Genomic DNA, 15,393 nt, shown 5'->3' with positions numbered 1-15,393 from the left:
TAGAAAGTAGGACCCGCGGTCATGCCCAGGATGAAGGTCCTTGGTCATCTCACTTCTCCTGAGCCTTTACTCTCAAACCATCAGCCTGGGCCATCCGGTGCCCCCCATCCCCGGTGCCCTCCCCTGCGTCCTCACCGTGTTCACTGATGGCTTCCCCCACCCAACCTTCATGCTTACCCCCCCCCCCCATCCCCCCAGCCTGGCCCTCACTCACACCACGGGCCTCTTCAGTGGGACGATTCTCCCACACCATACTGCCCAACGCCCAGGACCGGGGGCCACTGTCCTCCTCCACCTGCAAAGTTCTTTCCAGCTTCTTCGGAGAAACGACACCCTGCTCCTTTAAGGCCAGAACCACACGCACCTGTTGTAGCTTCCACAGCTCCTTCTTGGAATCCGCCCGCCTCCACCCCACAATCCAGGGCACGCTCCTCTTTCTCTGAAGACACCAGACCCTGGTTCAGCCTTCATCTCTGCCCCAAGTCCTGAGGCCGGGCCAGCACGTCTCTAAGATGCAGGTGGACAGGGGCGCCCAGGTGGTTCCGTCGGTTGAGCGTCTGACTTCAGCTCAGGTCATGGTCTCACGATTCGTGGGTTCGAGCCCCGTGTTGGGCTCTGTGCTGACAGCTCGGAGCCTGGAGCCTGCTTCGGATTCTGTGTCTCCCTTTCTCTCTCTGCCCCTTCCCTGCTCATGCTCTGTCTCTCTCTGTCTCTCAAAAAATAAACGTTAAAAAAAAAAAAAGATACTCATCCAGCACCTTGACCTCTTTATCTCCAGTCACCTTTCCCTCTGCCTCCCAGCAGAAAGCCCCCTCTTGTCCTCGCGGGCCTTGTTATCACCCACCTCTGGAATCTTCAGTTCAGACTCCAGCTACTCACCGCACCTCTTCTGTCTTCCTGAATCTTCTAGACCAGCTCTGTCCAATAGGACTTTCTGCGATGATAGAAGGGATCTTTATTGCCTCTGTCCAAATGAGGGTCAATTGAAGAAGCTTTAACCTCATTTCATTTTATATCTTTCATTATTTATTTTTTATTACTAACAATTTTTTTGCAATGTGTAATTATTTTTGAGAGAGAGAGAGGGAGACAGAATCCAAAGCAGGCTCCAGGCTCTGAGCTGTCAGCACAGAGCCTGACGCGGGGCTCGAACCCACACACCGTGAGATCATGACCTGTGCCGAAGTTGGATGCTTAACCGACTGAGCCTCCCAGGCGCCCCCGTTATTTCATTTTAAATCACTCAAGCTGGAATCGAAATAGCTCCATGTGGTTCCTGGCTACCGTATTGGACAGCACGGCTCTAGAACCCTGGCCTCCAGTTCTTCCGTCCATGGCCTGTCTTCACTTTTTCTCTCTTTAACTTTACTTCTGTGGCCCATCCCAGCAGCCACCTTCTTCCCCTTCCGTCCTACCTCCTGGAAAAGACCTGCAACTCCAGATTAATTCAGTGGTTCTGCTTTTTCTAGGTCCACACAAGGGCTGCTGAGCACGGCGGGGTGGGGGGTGGCTTTGCCGGTTGGGGCTTTCTTTCTCACAGATGGTCGCCAACCTCAGCAGGACCTTGAGTTCTGGCCAGCAAGCATCAGCCTGTCCTACGTAATGACCCAATAATATTTCTACTTGCTCCCGTGCCCTTAGGAGATGCTGTCACTCTCTGTTCCGCTGAACCAAGAGGTGCTCTCAGGACACCTGACGGCCACTTCTCCAAGGCTGATTCTATCCGTCGTCAACGTCTCTGCGTCTGTTCCTTCCTATCGCCCTTTCTCTTTCCTTCCACGTGTTTGCGCACTTCGTGAACGTTGTCTACCCTTGCTGTCCCCATTTTCATGACCCGAGGCAGCCTGGCTTCTGTCCCCACCACTCCTCTGCCACTGCCAGCCAAACAGCCAAGGTCACCCACGACTTCCTGGCCGTTCAGTCAACCCAAAGGACTCGTTTCAGGTCTTATCTTGACCGTGAAGGCATGTGGACACTGCTCACCACCCTTCCTTCCTTGAAACACCCCTGTTGACTTCTAGGGCGCCTGAGCCTTCTGGCTTTCCTCGTCCTCCTCCTCCCCCTCCTGCTCTTCCTCCTCTATTTCTAAATTTTCTTGTAAAACGGCCACATTCTCCTCTTCCTAGAAGGATCCTTAGGCTTCCCAGGTAAGGCTGGGCACCAAGAATGGCGGCTTCCCCCTCCCGATGCATTCCTTCCAGAAACACCTGGGGATTTGCTTTCTCACCCAAGAGCTGCACTGTTGTGTTTTGAACTCCTGTGTGTGCTCTGGACCCTGCTGCTCAAGCCCAACATGCCTTTTCGGGTGTGTATTTATAACCCCCACGGTGAGAAGCTCGCACAACACTTGGACATCTGTTTTTTTCATTTGTCCCCTCGGAGGGCAGTGTACTTTAGGGAGGGACACTGACAAATTAGAGGCATTGGGAGAGGCTGCCGAGTGGCCAGAAAACTGTCCCGTGGGAAATCGTGAAGCAAACTGGAAACGTCGTGCCTAACAGATAAAAATGAAGGATGATAGGGGGCTGACTTCAAAACTTTGAGGAGGCAGAGAGCCTTGGTTTGGGCTTCCGTGTGGGGCTGGAATGGAATCAAGTGTATTAGCGGCAGGGAGGCGGGTTTTGATCGGAGGGAGACAAGTTCTACTGTGTCCCAGAATGTTCTGGACCTCCAGGATACAGACAGTCCTGCCCACCAGGAACTATTAAAGAAGATATGCTCAGTACCTAGTCACTTAGTCACTTAGTACTAAGTCAACTAGTACTTAGTCACTTAGTACCCAAGTGACCACAATAAAAGATCAAAGTGTCCCTCTCCCCCCACCCCAAGACCACGGCTCGAGCCCAGCTATCAACACAGAATAGCTACGCTCCATTTCCAAACTTGCTGCCATGCAGGATCCATCAAGAGCTCTGCAGACGAGGGTGCCCGGCTGGCTCTGTGGGTAGAGCTTGTGACTCTTGATCTTGGGGTCATGAGTTCGAGTCCCACATGGGGTGTAGAGATTACTTAAAAAATACAAAATTAAAAAAAGAAAAACAAACTCTGCAGACAGAAACAGCACGGCAGGAGGAAGGCTCGGAGCCAGCTCCGTGAGCCAGCCCAGTAGATAACCCCAAAATAGACCCAAGTAGTGTGGGCAGTGAGCTGGGCTCCCCGACGTGCCTCTTTCAGACCCGTCCTGGCCGGACTGCCTTTTCCTGACTCGTGTTTTGGTGTGATGCCACCAGCTTCTGTCATGGGCCATCATGGAAACTGTCCCACGGAGCTTGCCACTGTGACCACCATGGTGATGCCGTTGAGGATGTGTGCTCACTATCACATACTGTGTTTCCTTTATGCACCGCCCCCCCCCCCAAGAGAAATGCCTGTCTGACGTTAGCACCATGAATAATTATAATTCTCTTGAGTAATGGGTCTGTTTTTATCTCACGGACGCTGGGCATTGTCTAACCGACACGGTCTCCTTTTAATTTTGGCTGCAAGAAAGCTTAGGGACACATTTGTGGCCCACCCACCGGAGGTGAACAGGGCCTTCCAGGGAGGAGTTTAGCTTTATTCCCGTTTCTACTCCTCCCGGTTTTTCTTCCTTCTCTTAGCTCTCCTTCTTACCTTACCACTCAACCTTGAGAACCTGCAGGCAAAACTCAATGCAAATCACCTGGAATCTCACTATCCTGAGATGATGGCAGTGAACCGCGTTGTCTTTTTATGCATCCTTAAGAAATAAAAATAAAAATGAGCTTATACTGTGCATAGTGTCTTTTGGGGGCATAGTGTGTTATAATTTGCTCCCCCCCCCATTTTATAATATGTCATGAACCTCTCTCCGTGTAATTAAAAGGCTCTACTTTAAGTTACTGCCAACGTCTGTAAGGATCTAGCAACTTAATAGTAACGACGAACATTGTTACATCCGCTTACCATGCGCCTGGCTTTAGGTATATTCACACAGACGCTTTTATTCACGTACATTACGGGAGTACAATGTGTACGTACACGTATTATAAGCTACAATCTTCGTATGTGTTAACTCATTTGATGCTCCTAACCCTATGAGATGGATATTCTTGTCCCCTTTTTACAAATGAAGAAAGCAAAACACAGAAGGATGCTAACTTTGCCAAGGCCACACGCTCGGGTTTCAAAGCGCTGCTCCTCATTGCTATGTTGCCTTTCAGAACAGCACTGGGATCTCACAGCCCACAAGCATTAAACCTCTCCTTTCTCTCCTTCCACCCCACTGTCTAATTTATGTTATTTTGTCATGTTGTAAGTACCCTCATAAGTCACCGAGAATCCTCTCTGCCACAAGGCAAGGCAGAAATAAACAGCGTAGGGAGTGGTCAATGGCACGGGGAGAAGGCAGAACTAAAGTGTTCCCCGAGGGCAGAGGATGAACCCCGGGCCCTTCCTGCAAGGGAACGCATTTATGTCCCTGGGCTGTGGGTGAAGTCCCATCCCTGGAAGAGCTGGCCTGGGTGGCCCTCTCTCAGGGAGGCTGGGGAAGGCGGTTTTTTCCCAAGGAGACTGAGCTGGGCCAAATGAGCCCCGAGGCCCCTTCTTCGATTCTCACAGTTTATGAAAATGCCAATAAGACCGAACGCGACACTCGATGGAGAGGATCCAGGAAGCCAGCTCTTGGGCCGGAACCAGGACCCTGGGCTTTCAAAAGTCCAGATTTATTGCTACATCATTCATCCAAAAGTAACAAACCAACTGCGACTGAGTTCGAAACTCTCAGCCCGGTGTATTCTTTCCCTCAAAGTGCTTTGGCTACCACTGCGAGAGTGTCAAAGGAGGCTCTCACTGTCCTCGGTCCTTTTGGTAAGGTGGCAGAGGATGAGGCAAGGACAAGCTGGGTGGCCCCAAGGATGCCTCGTGAGACGATAATTGGGCGGGCTTATTTGACAAGGAGGAGAGGCAGGAGCCCCTGGTGTCTATTCCCGGATTTGATTGATGTTTACTAGCTGGGAGACGTGGGGCAAGCTTCTTGACCTCGGTTTCCTCATCTGCGAAATGGAGTTAAGACCTACTTTGCAAAGCTGTTGCGAGGCTCCCGTGAGATAGTACAGGGTATACAGCACCCTTGAAAATACAAGCCTGTGGCGGGGGGGACCTGGGGCGGGCTGGGCTGTCCCCAGCCTGAGGCCGGCAGACCCGCCTGGAAGGGGCCTTTCCCTCCGGCCTCCAGCCCAGCACCGCATCCCCGGCATGCGAGGAGCCGCGTTCCCCTTCCGGCAGATAGGCCAACCGCAGGGTGACAACTGTGGTGGGGGGGCGGGGGCGGCACACGCCAGTAGCCCCTTCTCGCCTGCCCCCGGTGGGCTTCAGGAAGAAGGGGTGAGCAGGCAGAGGTGACCTCCTCCTCCTCCTCCTCCTCCTCCTCCTCCTCCTCCTCCCCATTCCCGGCTGTCTGCCCACAGGGGCACGGCCCTGTGCGCGGTGCCACCGGGGGCCATCGGGCCGGCTTGGAGGAAGGCCCGACCTCGGCGCAGCAAAAAAAACAAACACAGATGTGTTTGGCTGGGACCAGGAGGGAGCACAGCGTCCCCTCCCTCCCCCCCCCTCCCCGCCCTCCCGCCGGCGCGCTCCCCCGGGGCGTGGGGCCGGCGGAAACCTGCGGGGCTCCCCGGGGCGGCGCGGGGCCCGGGGTTGAGGCTGACAGTCCCCGGCCCGCCCCTCCTCCCCTCCCCGGGGTGCTCGCCGGGCCCAGCCCCCTCTCCGGGGTTTCCCCGGGCGCTCGCCGCCTCGCTTTCTCTTTGTCTCCGCGGCCCTTCCCCGGGCGCCCCGGTTCCCACCCGCTGGCGCTCGCGCTCGCCCCGCGCCCCGGGCCGCTTCCCTTTAACTTTCTTCTTTCCCGGGGTTAAAACTTTGCTCGCGAGCGGGCGGCTGCTCGCCGACGTTATTGGCCGGCGCCCCGCCCGGCGGCCCCGCCCCCCGCCCCCGCGCTCCCCTCCGCCCCCCACTCCCGGCAGCGGCGGCGGCGGCGGCGGCGGCGGCAGCGGCGGCGGCGGCGGCGGCGGAGCCTTCGGGGGCGTGCGTGCGTGTGTGTGAGTGCGCGCCAGCGAGCGTGAGTGTGTGTGCGCCCCGGGCGCGGGCTGGGCGGCACTCGGAGCGCGGCGGGAGCGGCGGGAGCCGGGCGGCCGCGGCGTCACTCGGGCGAGCGAGGCGGCCGGGGCCGGGGCCGGGGCCGGGGCAGCGGCGGCCGCGCCGGGCATGGAGCTCGCAAGCCCGCGCTGAGGCGGGACGCGCCTGCTGGCCGCGAGCGAGAGGCTCTCCGCCGTGCGGCGCGCGGGCTCCGGGCCGGGGCCGGGCAAACTTTTCTTTCTCTTTTGCCCTCTCCGGAGGTAAAGTCCCGAGCGCGGACTGTGCGGCGGGGACGCGACCCGGGCCGGCCCGGGGGGACCCCCGGGGGCTGCGGGCGGAAAAAGGGGGCGCGCGGGCCGTGCGGGTCCCCCGCGCTGTGCGGCGGCGCCGGGGCTCGGGGCGCCGGGCGGGCCGGCCGCCGAGGGTGCGGGCGGGCGCGGGCGTGCCCCCCTCGGGCGGCGTGGAGGCGGCGGTGGCCCGGGGAGCCGAGCGTTCAGCCCGCGGCCCCGGCTCGCCGCCCGGGCCGGGGGAGAACGGGCTCGGGGGGCGCGGGGGTGGGGTGGGGGTGGGGGGGAAGCCTCCCCCCCCCCCCCTCCTCCGGGGACCGCGGGCGGCGAGGCGAGGCGGGCGGGCGGGCGGCCGGCGGGGATGGTGCCGGGGAAGCCGGGCTCGCCGCCCGCCGCGGGGTGGAGGGCGCGGGGCGGGCTGGCTGAGCGCAGCTCCCCTCTCTCCGCAGGCGCCTTCTGCGGCGGGCGGACCGACTCCTCGGCGCGGCGGGGCCGGGGCAGGCTGGACGCGGCATGATGCGCGCAGTGTGGGAGGCGCTGGCGGCGCTGGCGGCGGTGGCGTGCCTGGTGGGCGCGGTGCGCGGCGGGCCCGGGCTCAGCATGTTCTCCGGCCAGGCGGCGCAGCCCGACCCCTGCTCGGACGAGAACGGCCACCCGCGCCGCTGCATCCCCGACTTCGTCAACGCGGCCTTCGGCAAGGACGTGCGCGTGTCCAGCACCTGCGGCCGGCCCCCGGCGCGCTACTGCGTGGTGAGCGAGCGCGGCGAGGAGCGGCTGCGCTCCTGCCACCTTTGCAACGCGTCCGACCCCAAGAAGGCGCACCCGCCCGCCTTCCTGACCGACCTCAACAACCCGCACAACCTGACGTGCTGGCAGTCCGAGAACTACCTGCAGTTCCCGCACAACGTCACGCTCACGCTGTCGCTCGGCAAGAAGTTCGAGGTGACCTACGTGAGCCTGCAGTTCTGCTCGCCGCGGCCCGAGTCCATGGCCATCTACAAGTCCATGGACTACGGGCGCACGTGGGTGCCCTTCCAGTTCTACTCCACGCAGTGCCGCAAGATGTACAACCGGCCGCACCGCGCGCCCATCACCAAGCAGAACGAGCAGGAGGCCGTGTGCACCGACTCGCACACCGACATGCGCCCGCTCTCCGGCGGCCTCATCGCCTTCAGCACGCTGGACGGGCGGCCCTCGGCGCACGACTTCGACAACTCGCCGGTGCTCCAGGACTGGGTCACGGCCACCGACATCCGCGTGGCCTTCAGCCGCCTGCACACGTTCGGCGACGAGAACGAGGACGACTCGGAGCTGGCGCGCGACTCGTACTTCTACGCCGTGTCCGACCTGCAGGTGGGCGGCCGCTGCAAGTGCAACGGCCACGCGGCCCGCTGCGTGCGCGACCGCGACGACAGCCTGGTGTGCGACTGCAGGCACAACACGGCCGGCCCGGAATGCGACCGCTGCAAGCCGTTCCACTACGACCGGCCCTGGCAGCGCGCCACGGCCCGCGAGGCCAACGAGTGCGTGGGTGAGTGGGGCGCCGCGGGGACGCGGGCGGGCGGGCGGGCGGGCTCCCGAGGACCGCCTGCCCCGTGGACGCCGCGCGGGCCGTGGGAGGCGCGTGCCGGGAAGTCCTGGGCCCGGGAGGGCTGAGAGCGGGCTCACGGGCGCGCGTGGCGCTGGCCGGGGACTCTCGGATTTGCGCCCGGCGGGCTCTGGAAGCCAGGAAGGCTGAGAAATGCTTCGGGGGAGAGGGTTTTGCAGGAAGCTTGCCGACCGGTCCCCCTAACTCCGGGCTCAAATGCAAAGCATCCACTGTCTTTAACCTCAGTTTGGCGGGACCCTGGTATCCGCCTCCGCTGTACCCCCCCCTCCCCCTTTCCCAGGGCTGCAGCTGGGCACCCTGTTGGGAACCCCGGCCCTGTTCCCCGGGGGGTTCCGACTCCGCGATCACAGATCCCTTGGGAGATGGCAAAGGGATTTGCAGTTTGGGGCGAGTTATATCACTCCTGCGTCCTCCATTTGCCTTTCATAGTTTGGGGCAAAAAATATTTTTTTTTTTGCCCCTTTTGAACAGCGTATTTGTGTTAGCTGGGATTTAAAGATGAGATTTAAATTAATTACTATCCACAGGTTACAAAGGAGAGTTCAGTAATGATTTTAAAATAATTCAATCCTGGTCCAGAAAAGTGTACCAAAATGTGTGTGTGTGTGTGTGTGTGTGTGTGTGTGTGTGTGTTGTTAGCGTCACAATTAGGTGAAATGAAACAGATTTGAATTAACCAAGGATCCAGCTTCTCTCTTTGTAATGGGGTTTTAAGTCCTGAAAGAAATCTGACAAGGCTTGCACTGGTGAACACTGTTGGGTCAGAAATGAGGCTAAAAAGAGAGAGAGAGAGAGAGAGAGAGAGATTCGTTCTATTTCTGAATTGTACAGCTTTGCTGCAGTGGAAAGTCAGTTTCTCCCCAGCAAAAAAAAAAAAAGAAAAGAAAGAAAGAAAGAGAGAAAGAAAGAAAGAAAAAAGGGAGGGGGGAGGAGGAGAGGAATGCCAGAGGATTCTAGTATGAGATGTAAATTTCCAATTTCCACATTCTATTTTAATGAAAATTATTTCGCCCCTCAACATACCATTGGGTGTGCATCTTTTGTGAACCTATAGTTATGCGCCCTCCCCCACCCGCACCCCCCAGCTGCCACTGTGTGATTCTTCTCCCACTGTGGCACATGGCTAAGTTTGCTCGTCCCCACAAACACACGTTTCGGAGTCTGGTTCTGATTAATTGTCATGGTGTTGTCGAATAGTTTGTGCCTCATGACTGTGGATGCAGATTTTTGAGCAAGCCGGCGCAAAACAGGTCTCGGAGAGCCGGGTGGGCACCGAGGCCCAGTCAGGCGCCCTGGTCTGCGAAGGGTCTCGCCTCCTGTTGCACAGGCACGGCCTCCATTTTTGCACTGCGTCCCGCTTTTGCAGACCTGATTGTTCATGCCCCTCATTTAAGGGACTTGGGACTGGTTGCCAGATTGAAGAGACTTCTCAGGATTCCGCAGCCAGCTAGTAGTTATACCCTGACTTAGTGGTCTTTGAGAATAAAATTCCTTTGATCTGCTCAGTTCCTTCAGAAATGTTGGTTTTTCCCATCCCTTCTCTTTCCCCCTCCCTCTTTTCTTTTCTTCCTTTTGTGCGTAAAAACCCTTTATTGACATTTGAAGGGCCTCCCACGGTTTTGCTATCAGTTTGAGTTCCTACGTGCAAACGAAAGACACCTTCCAGTTGTCAGTGGGCAGGGTGGAAATTGGACAAAAGCAGCTCACTACACTGAGGCCAGTAAACTGGGTCTTGTGGTAACATTGTACTGGCTTGAAGATTCCTCTTAGCCCATGGTGTTCACAGTCGTCACCTACCCCCAGCTCTGCCAGTCACTTCGGATGTGGAGACACAAACCGCATTTGTTGTTAACAATGGTCATGCTTTTGGAATAGTCTCTGTAGTTTAGGATTTTGTCTTTTGACCAGAGCCTTGACTATGTGCAGAAATTGGATTGACTGCTTTTTTTTTTTTTTTCTTTAAGCCAAATTGAGCAATCAACATATGAACTAATGTAATTAGTAAGTGTTTTTGTTCAAAAAGTTTAATTAGGCCTGGTGAGGACATCATCTGCATGACAAACAATCAGCTAACAATATTTTCTGGGTTTTAACTGAGGTGATTTTAATTCTCAGTAGTTAAAGTATCTTTAAATCTCGCCGATTATTCAGTCACCTCATAAAAGCAAAGCCAATTCAACGAAGTTCAAGTTATTTATAGTTTCCTTTTTGAATAGATGTTCTGATATCTTGTAGTTATAGCCCCGGGAGTGTCAGGTTGAAGTTCCCATAAAGTCTTAATTGAAATCTTGGTGATTTTTCCATCATTCCACAGAAGAGAAAGCCAGGAAAGACAATTTAGAAGTGATTTACAATTAGAGGTCGAGCTTTTTATGAAAAGGCCCTATAGTGGAGATATGTGAGTGAATTAGTATTTGACAGGTGTTCTGAGACACTACAGGGCACTGTGCTAGGGAAAAAAAAAAAGCATTAATAAATCCTTCAAACACTAACTTTTGTACTATCAGCGGCTCAGATTTTTTTCCCCAACCTAATCCCATCTTGTGAATTTCACACTGTTGACATATCAAGTCAAGGTACCCCGATTATCTACAACGGAGCCAAAGTAAAGAAGGTTGTTTTTTAATTTCAAAAATCGGTATTGATAAAAAAAAAAAAATGAAGCATCACTGTGTTATTCTGTCTTTGCCTTTATGAAATAATGAGACAGTGATTTATAATAGACTAAAATGGCATCCTTCCCTAGGTTAACCCCCCTGCTCCCTACCCGCCCCCCCCCCCAAACCCTAAAACTTAAAAAATACCCATGGATGTTATTATTTGACTACATGGTTCTAGATGGGGCCGCGGTAATTTCTGGTTGCTAAGAAATGTGTATGTCCTATAGGTTTCCTTTGGTCAGCTTTCTTTCTGGTGTTTCAAGGTTGAGTTCTCTCCGGAATAAATGTGAACTTTGTAAAGCCCAATTTTATTTTAAATCCAATTTTGGATTTCTTCTGGAGGAAAAAAACCCCTCAGAACAATATGAAAGACAAGACCATGTATAACGTTACAGCCTCGACAGCCCTCAGTGGAATAACTAAATACTTTCTTCCGCCCATATGTATCAGCAGCATTCACATGCTCTTATACACATGTGCATTTACATTCACTGCGTAAAGAAGCATCCATGCATGGTGGGGGTGTGCGTACGTTCAAGGGAAAATGCATGAACAGTTTTAAACCACCTGGGTTGCTAGGCCCTTTTTCCCCCCTTCCTTTTTTTTTTTTTTTTTTTTTTCAAAAGAGCATCTGAAGACCATATTGTGTTTCATAAATTATTGACATCAGTTTTAATCAGTGTCCCCCTGACATCGGAGCTGTGTTAGTATTTAGTGCCTGACGAAGCATGCTGTTTAATCTTACTGTGGGAATGTCACTGTGAACCCCTGCCTGGTTTGTGACAGGGTAAGCTTATGAAAACTTGTTTTGCGACTCACTCTATGGCTTTGCGTTGCCCAGCTGAAACCCAAAACCCACACAAAAGAGGTCTCTGCAAGATGAGCACCGTGCTGGGCTAGCCTCCTATGGTCATGGGTACCTGCAACATAATGCTGGTAATTGTTTAAACATGGCTTTGGCTGGCGGCGGTGGGGGGGTCCCTCATGCTGTAAATGGCTCTCGCACTTTGGCCCACCATCATCCCCAGCAGGAGAGGGGTGTTATATTGGAGGTGTTGCTGTGAGAAATCCAATGCCCCACTAAAGACTCTTGCAAAATCAGAAGGCTGAAATTATGTGCCGCTTAGGCTAGAGCCTGGCACAGAGCTGTAGACCAGTGAATGTTTTTACAGTCTTCGTAATTATTATAATTACCGTCATTATGGTGGTTAACGCTTGAGAGCTTATTTTTTGCCAAGCACTCGTATTAGTCATTTAATCATTGAGGCTGTGCTAATAATAAGCAGGATGATGGCACTTATTTCACAGATGAGAAAACCATGACCTAGAGACACTAAAATGGTTTACCCAAAGCCACGTAGTTAATAGATGGCAGAGCTAGAAACTTTTTGACCTGACGTTTATCGCATCGGACCCTTCGTGCTGACTCCACATAGGATGGACGGATGGACGGACGGATGGATGGATGCATGGATAGTTGGGTCGGTGGTTGGGTGGGGGGCCGTTATATATCCACATACAGGAGAGAAGATGGAACGACCTGTTACTTCTGGAAGTGGAGATGGTTCCGTGTCTATGTTGATTATGTCGTGCTGTATTAATTGTGCTCATACATATTTAAATGTGAAATTGCATGTAAGAAATTGTCCTTCATTTTAGCCATCAGGACGAATGGGAGCTGGCTGTTAGGAATATAAGGGAAGAGACTTTGGATGCTTTCTGGTGGGTCTTGACATCCATAAGCGTTGGTGATGGCCAAGCGTTTTCTTCATCTCCAGGGCCCGCGAGCTCTCTCGGAGGTGGTGGAACAGAGCTCATGATCAGAAAATCCTCTTTAATAAGGCCTCTTCCTTTTCCCTAGTGCTCATTATCTCCCTTGCTTCTCTGGAACATATGGAAAAAAACCAAGGAAGGGGCCAAGGAGTGTTGTTGGAGAGGGGAGTTTACGGGCGCATCCTGGCCACGAGCATGGAGCTGGTGGGTGCAGCTCACGTAGGTTGGTAACGCGGGGCCGACATTTATCTCGGTGGGCCCCACGGCAGCTGGAGGGAGGGTCTCCGCTGGGCTTCTCCTGAGCACCTGGTGGGCAAGGAGGCTGCTCCCTCCTCTACTGAGAGACGGGAGACAGACTTGTGTCTGGATAAACCTTCGAGGGTGGGTCTGTGCATTTCCAGGCTTTGCCAAGAGGCCTTTTTGGCCCTGCCCAGACTCCTCTCTGACCTCCTCCTCCCGTAGAAAAATGAGATCCTCGGAAAAGTATTTGAGACTTTATGTCCAGAGTAAATATTGGAAAGGCAGTGGGTTGAAATTCAGATGTTCCCTGGAAGGAATCCCCTCATTTTCTGCTCACAGCTGGTATCGATATTTCCTTCTTGAAATGAGTTGTGCTTTTCATTAAGTAAATTTTTTGTCTTGGGATTAAACCAACATTGTATTCTTAATAGACTTTTATGTTTACACTTCAAATGTCCACTGGGTTGTTCTTCGTGTTATCTCGATGGCTTCTATAGTGTCTGTTATGCACATTGGCCTCACCAAAATAAATGGCTCTCTAGGGAACTGGATTATAAAACAGCCTTATCTGTCGATGCACCAGTAAGGAGATTTTGTGAGTCAGTAGGTTTTTTGTTTTTTTTTCTTCCTTTCAGAAGTGATAATCATACCTTGGGTTTCTGCAATGCCTTTCATTAGAGGGAGACTGCAGGTCTCAGAGGGCTTTTGAAACGCTCAGGATTTAAGCCTAATACTTACTCAGAGTGGCCCACAGTATTTTGCCTGTCGTCTGGAAAGACACAGTGCCCTTGTGGTCTCTGCAGCCTTGGAAGATGGGGCATCGATCGGCTTGGGCGGCCGAGGGGAATGGCAGAGGTTCCGGTGGCGGTCCAAGGTGACCGTCAGGTTGCACCCTGGAGGACAGACCACAGATCCCTACTAAGCGCCAGGCATCGTGCCAGATGCTTCCTGTGTGCCTTGTTTTGATGAATCGGATTACCGCATGGAATGGGAGCTTTCCAAAGACGGACGTCCCCGCCACCAAAGGGCAGTGTTTGCACAGACACAACTAAGTGTGGAGCGGTCTGCGGGGCACATCGTGGCTTATTCAGTGAGGCCGTTGCATGCGCGGAGAGCAAGGGGGAGTATCGATCATGCTCGTTTCAAAGCCTGGTCACATAGGGGCGCCTGGGTGGCTCAGTCATGATCTCGTGGTTCGTGAGTTCGAGCCCCGCGTCGGGCTCTGTGCTGACAGCTTAGAGCCTGGGGTCTGCTTCGGATTCTGTGTGTGTTTCTCTCTCTGCCCCTTACTCACTCATGCTCTGTCTCCCCCCCCCCCTCAAAAATAAATTTAAAAAACCCTTAATAATAACACTAATAATAAGGCTGATTACCTAAGAACCGCATCCTGTTGTAACCAGCTCCGAGGGGCAGTTTTTCTGAACAACACCTGAAATGTCTGAGCTGCCCTGAGACAGTCCTCCAGACACAGTCTATCTCTTTGCCTCCATGCTGTCTGTCGTCCTGATTGACCTGTGTCGCACAACATAGTGAGTTCAGTATCGCATCGTTGTATTCTTGTTCCAAAAACGCATTCCCATTGGAAACTCAGAATTGGCTTTTAATTGGCCTTCGAGACGTTGTATAATGTGTGTGAATCCCACCCCCCTCCCCACCTCCCCCCTCTCCCCGCCTCCCCCAGTTCTTTTGTGCGGGTTCTGCGCTCTGACAGAGACAAGAAGGGGCTGTGGTCACGGGATGGACGAAATGTGGGATGCCTCTCATCTGGGACTTTCTCTTCCGACGCTTCAGTGACTGCCCCAGAAGCGGGCTCTGCCTTTGCCCGTGTTCGAGGCATTCCCTGGAGGTCCCCAGGTCTTCTGCCGTTGGGACTGGTGTACTAGCTGTCGTTAGGGTGAAATGAATTCGTGCTGCAGTGCGTTTACGCGTGTAGAGGAGATCCAGAAGACCCATATATCTGTAGGTGTGGCGGACGTCCAGGCTGATCCGGGGCGGTGGGGGGGGGGGGAGGTGTTGGCTTTTCAGAGGGCGAAGTAAATTTCTTGCATGGAAACGCTGAAAGGCAGAAAGCGACACCCTAGTGCGTTACAGCCACTGATAACCAAGGAATCTTCCCACCTCAGCCTGGAAGAAGGTGCTGGAAAGTCTGCCTCTTGTGGAGGATTTAGGACTGGCCTGGGTAACGCATGGGAGATATCAGCCCCCTGTGCAGGTAGTCCGAGTTTCCGTGTGGAGCCCATTCGTGCCCTCTTCCGGCTGGTGCTATTGATAGATTTTTAGATTTTTTTCCTCCCTGGGTCCTTTTCTGCCTACAGATGAGAGAGAGTATTGGTTGTCACGAGCAGTCGTCTGTTCCACGTTCCAAAAGTTCCACGCCTGAGTTCAACAATCTGTAGGGCCATAGGGACCTTTAAATGGGCTGGGTTTGAATAACTGAGTCTTACTTAGGTAACCAGGAAGTGAAAATAGACCTCTCGTAGTTTCCCAGAGCACCTGTGTGTTGCCCTGCGTTCGATACTTGGTGGAGCATCTCAAGTAGATACTTGGGCCCCTCACCTTGGCCCGTCTGATTATCACTGGCCAGGGCTTCTGATTTGATCTGTTTCCTGCTTGGAGTGGCCAGGGTGAGGACTCAGCAAAAGCCCTCCTCCCGTTCTGACACCAGGGCAGACATTGCTAATCGATCACAGCACTCTTTTCCTTTAAGGCCAGAAATGGTTACCGGGTATCGGAG

At 54.0% G+C, this 15,393-nt stretch overlaps 1 protein-coding gene across 4 annotated transcripts in view; it reads left to right on the top strand.

Annotated features, from left to right (window-relative positions):
- The window catches only part of NTN1 (netrin 1), a 191,193-nt gene that overhangs the window by 10,059 nt on the left and 165,741 nt on the right, over nucleotides 1-15,393 (top strand). The window contains exons 1-2 of one of the 4 annotated variants that reach the window (XM_053892804.1): nucleotides 5,962-6,073; nucleotides 6,827-7,908. In XM_053892804.1, the coding sequence (XP_053748779.1) occupies nucleotides 6,891-7,908 (1,018 nt within the window). In that variant the 5' untranslated portion in view covers nucleotides 5,962-6,073; nucleotides 6,827-6,890. Of the gene's footprint in view, nucleotides 1-5,961; nucleotides 6,074-6,138; nucleotides 6,351-6,826; nucleotides 7,909-15,393 lie in introns of those variants that run through there. The other 3 variants (XM_053892807.1, XM_053892805.1, XM_053892806.1) reach the window with 3 other exon arrangements.

This window comes from Panthera pardus, unplaced genomic scaffold (assembly GCF_024362965.1).
Source record: "Panthera pardus isolate Hobbes unplaced genomic scaffold, ASM2436296v1 HiC_scaffold_3, whole genome shotgun sequence".
Taxonomy (NCBI): domain Eukaryota; kingdom Metazoa; phylum Chordata; class Mammalia; order Carnivora; family Felidae; genus Panthera; species Panthera pardus.
Note: the sequence above shows the minus strand (reverse complement) of the source record. Positions and strands in the feature narration are given on the sequence as shown.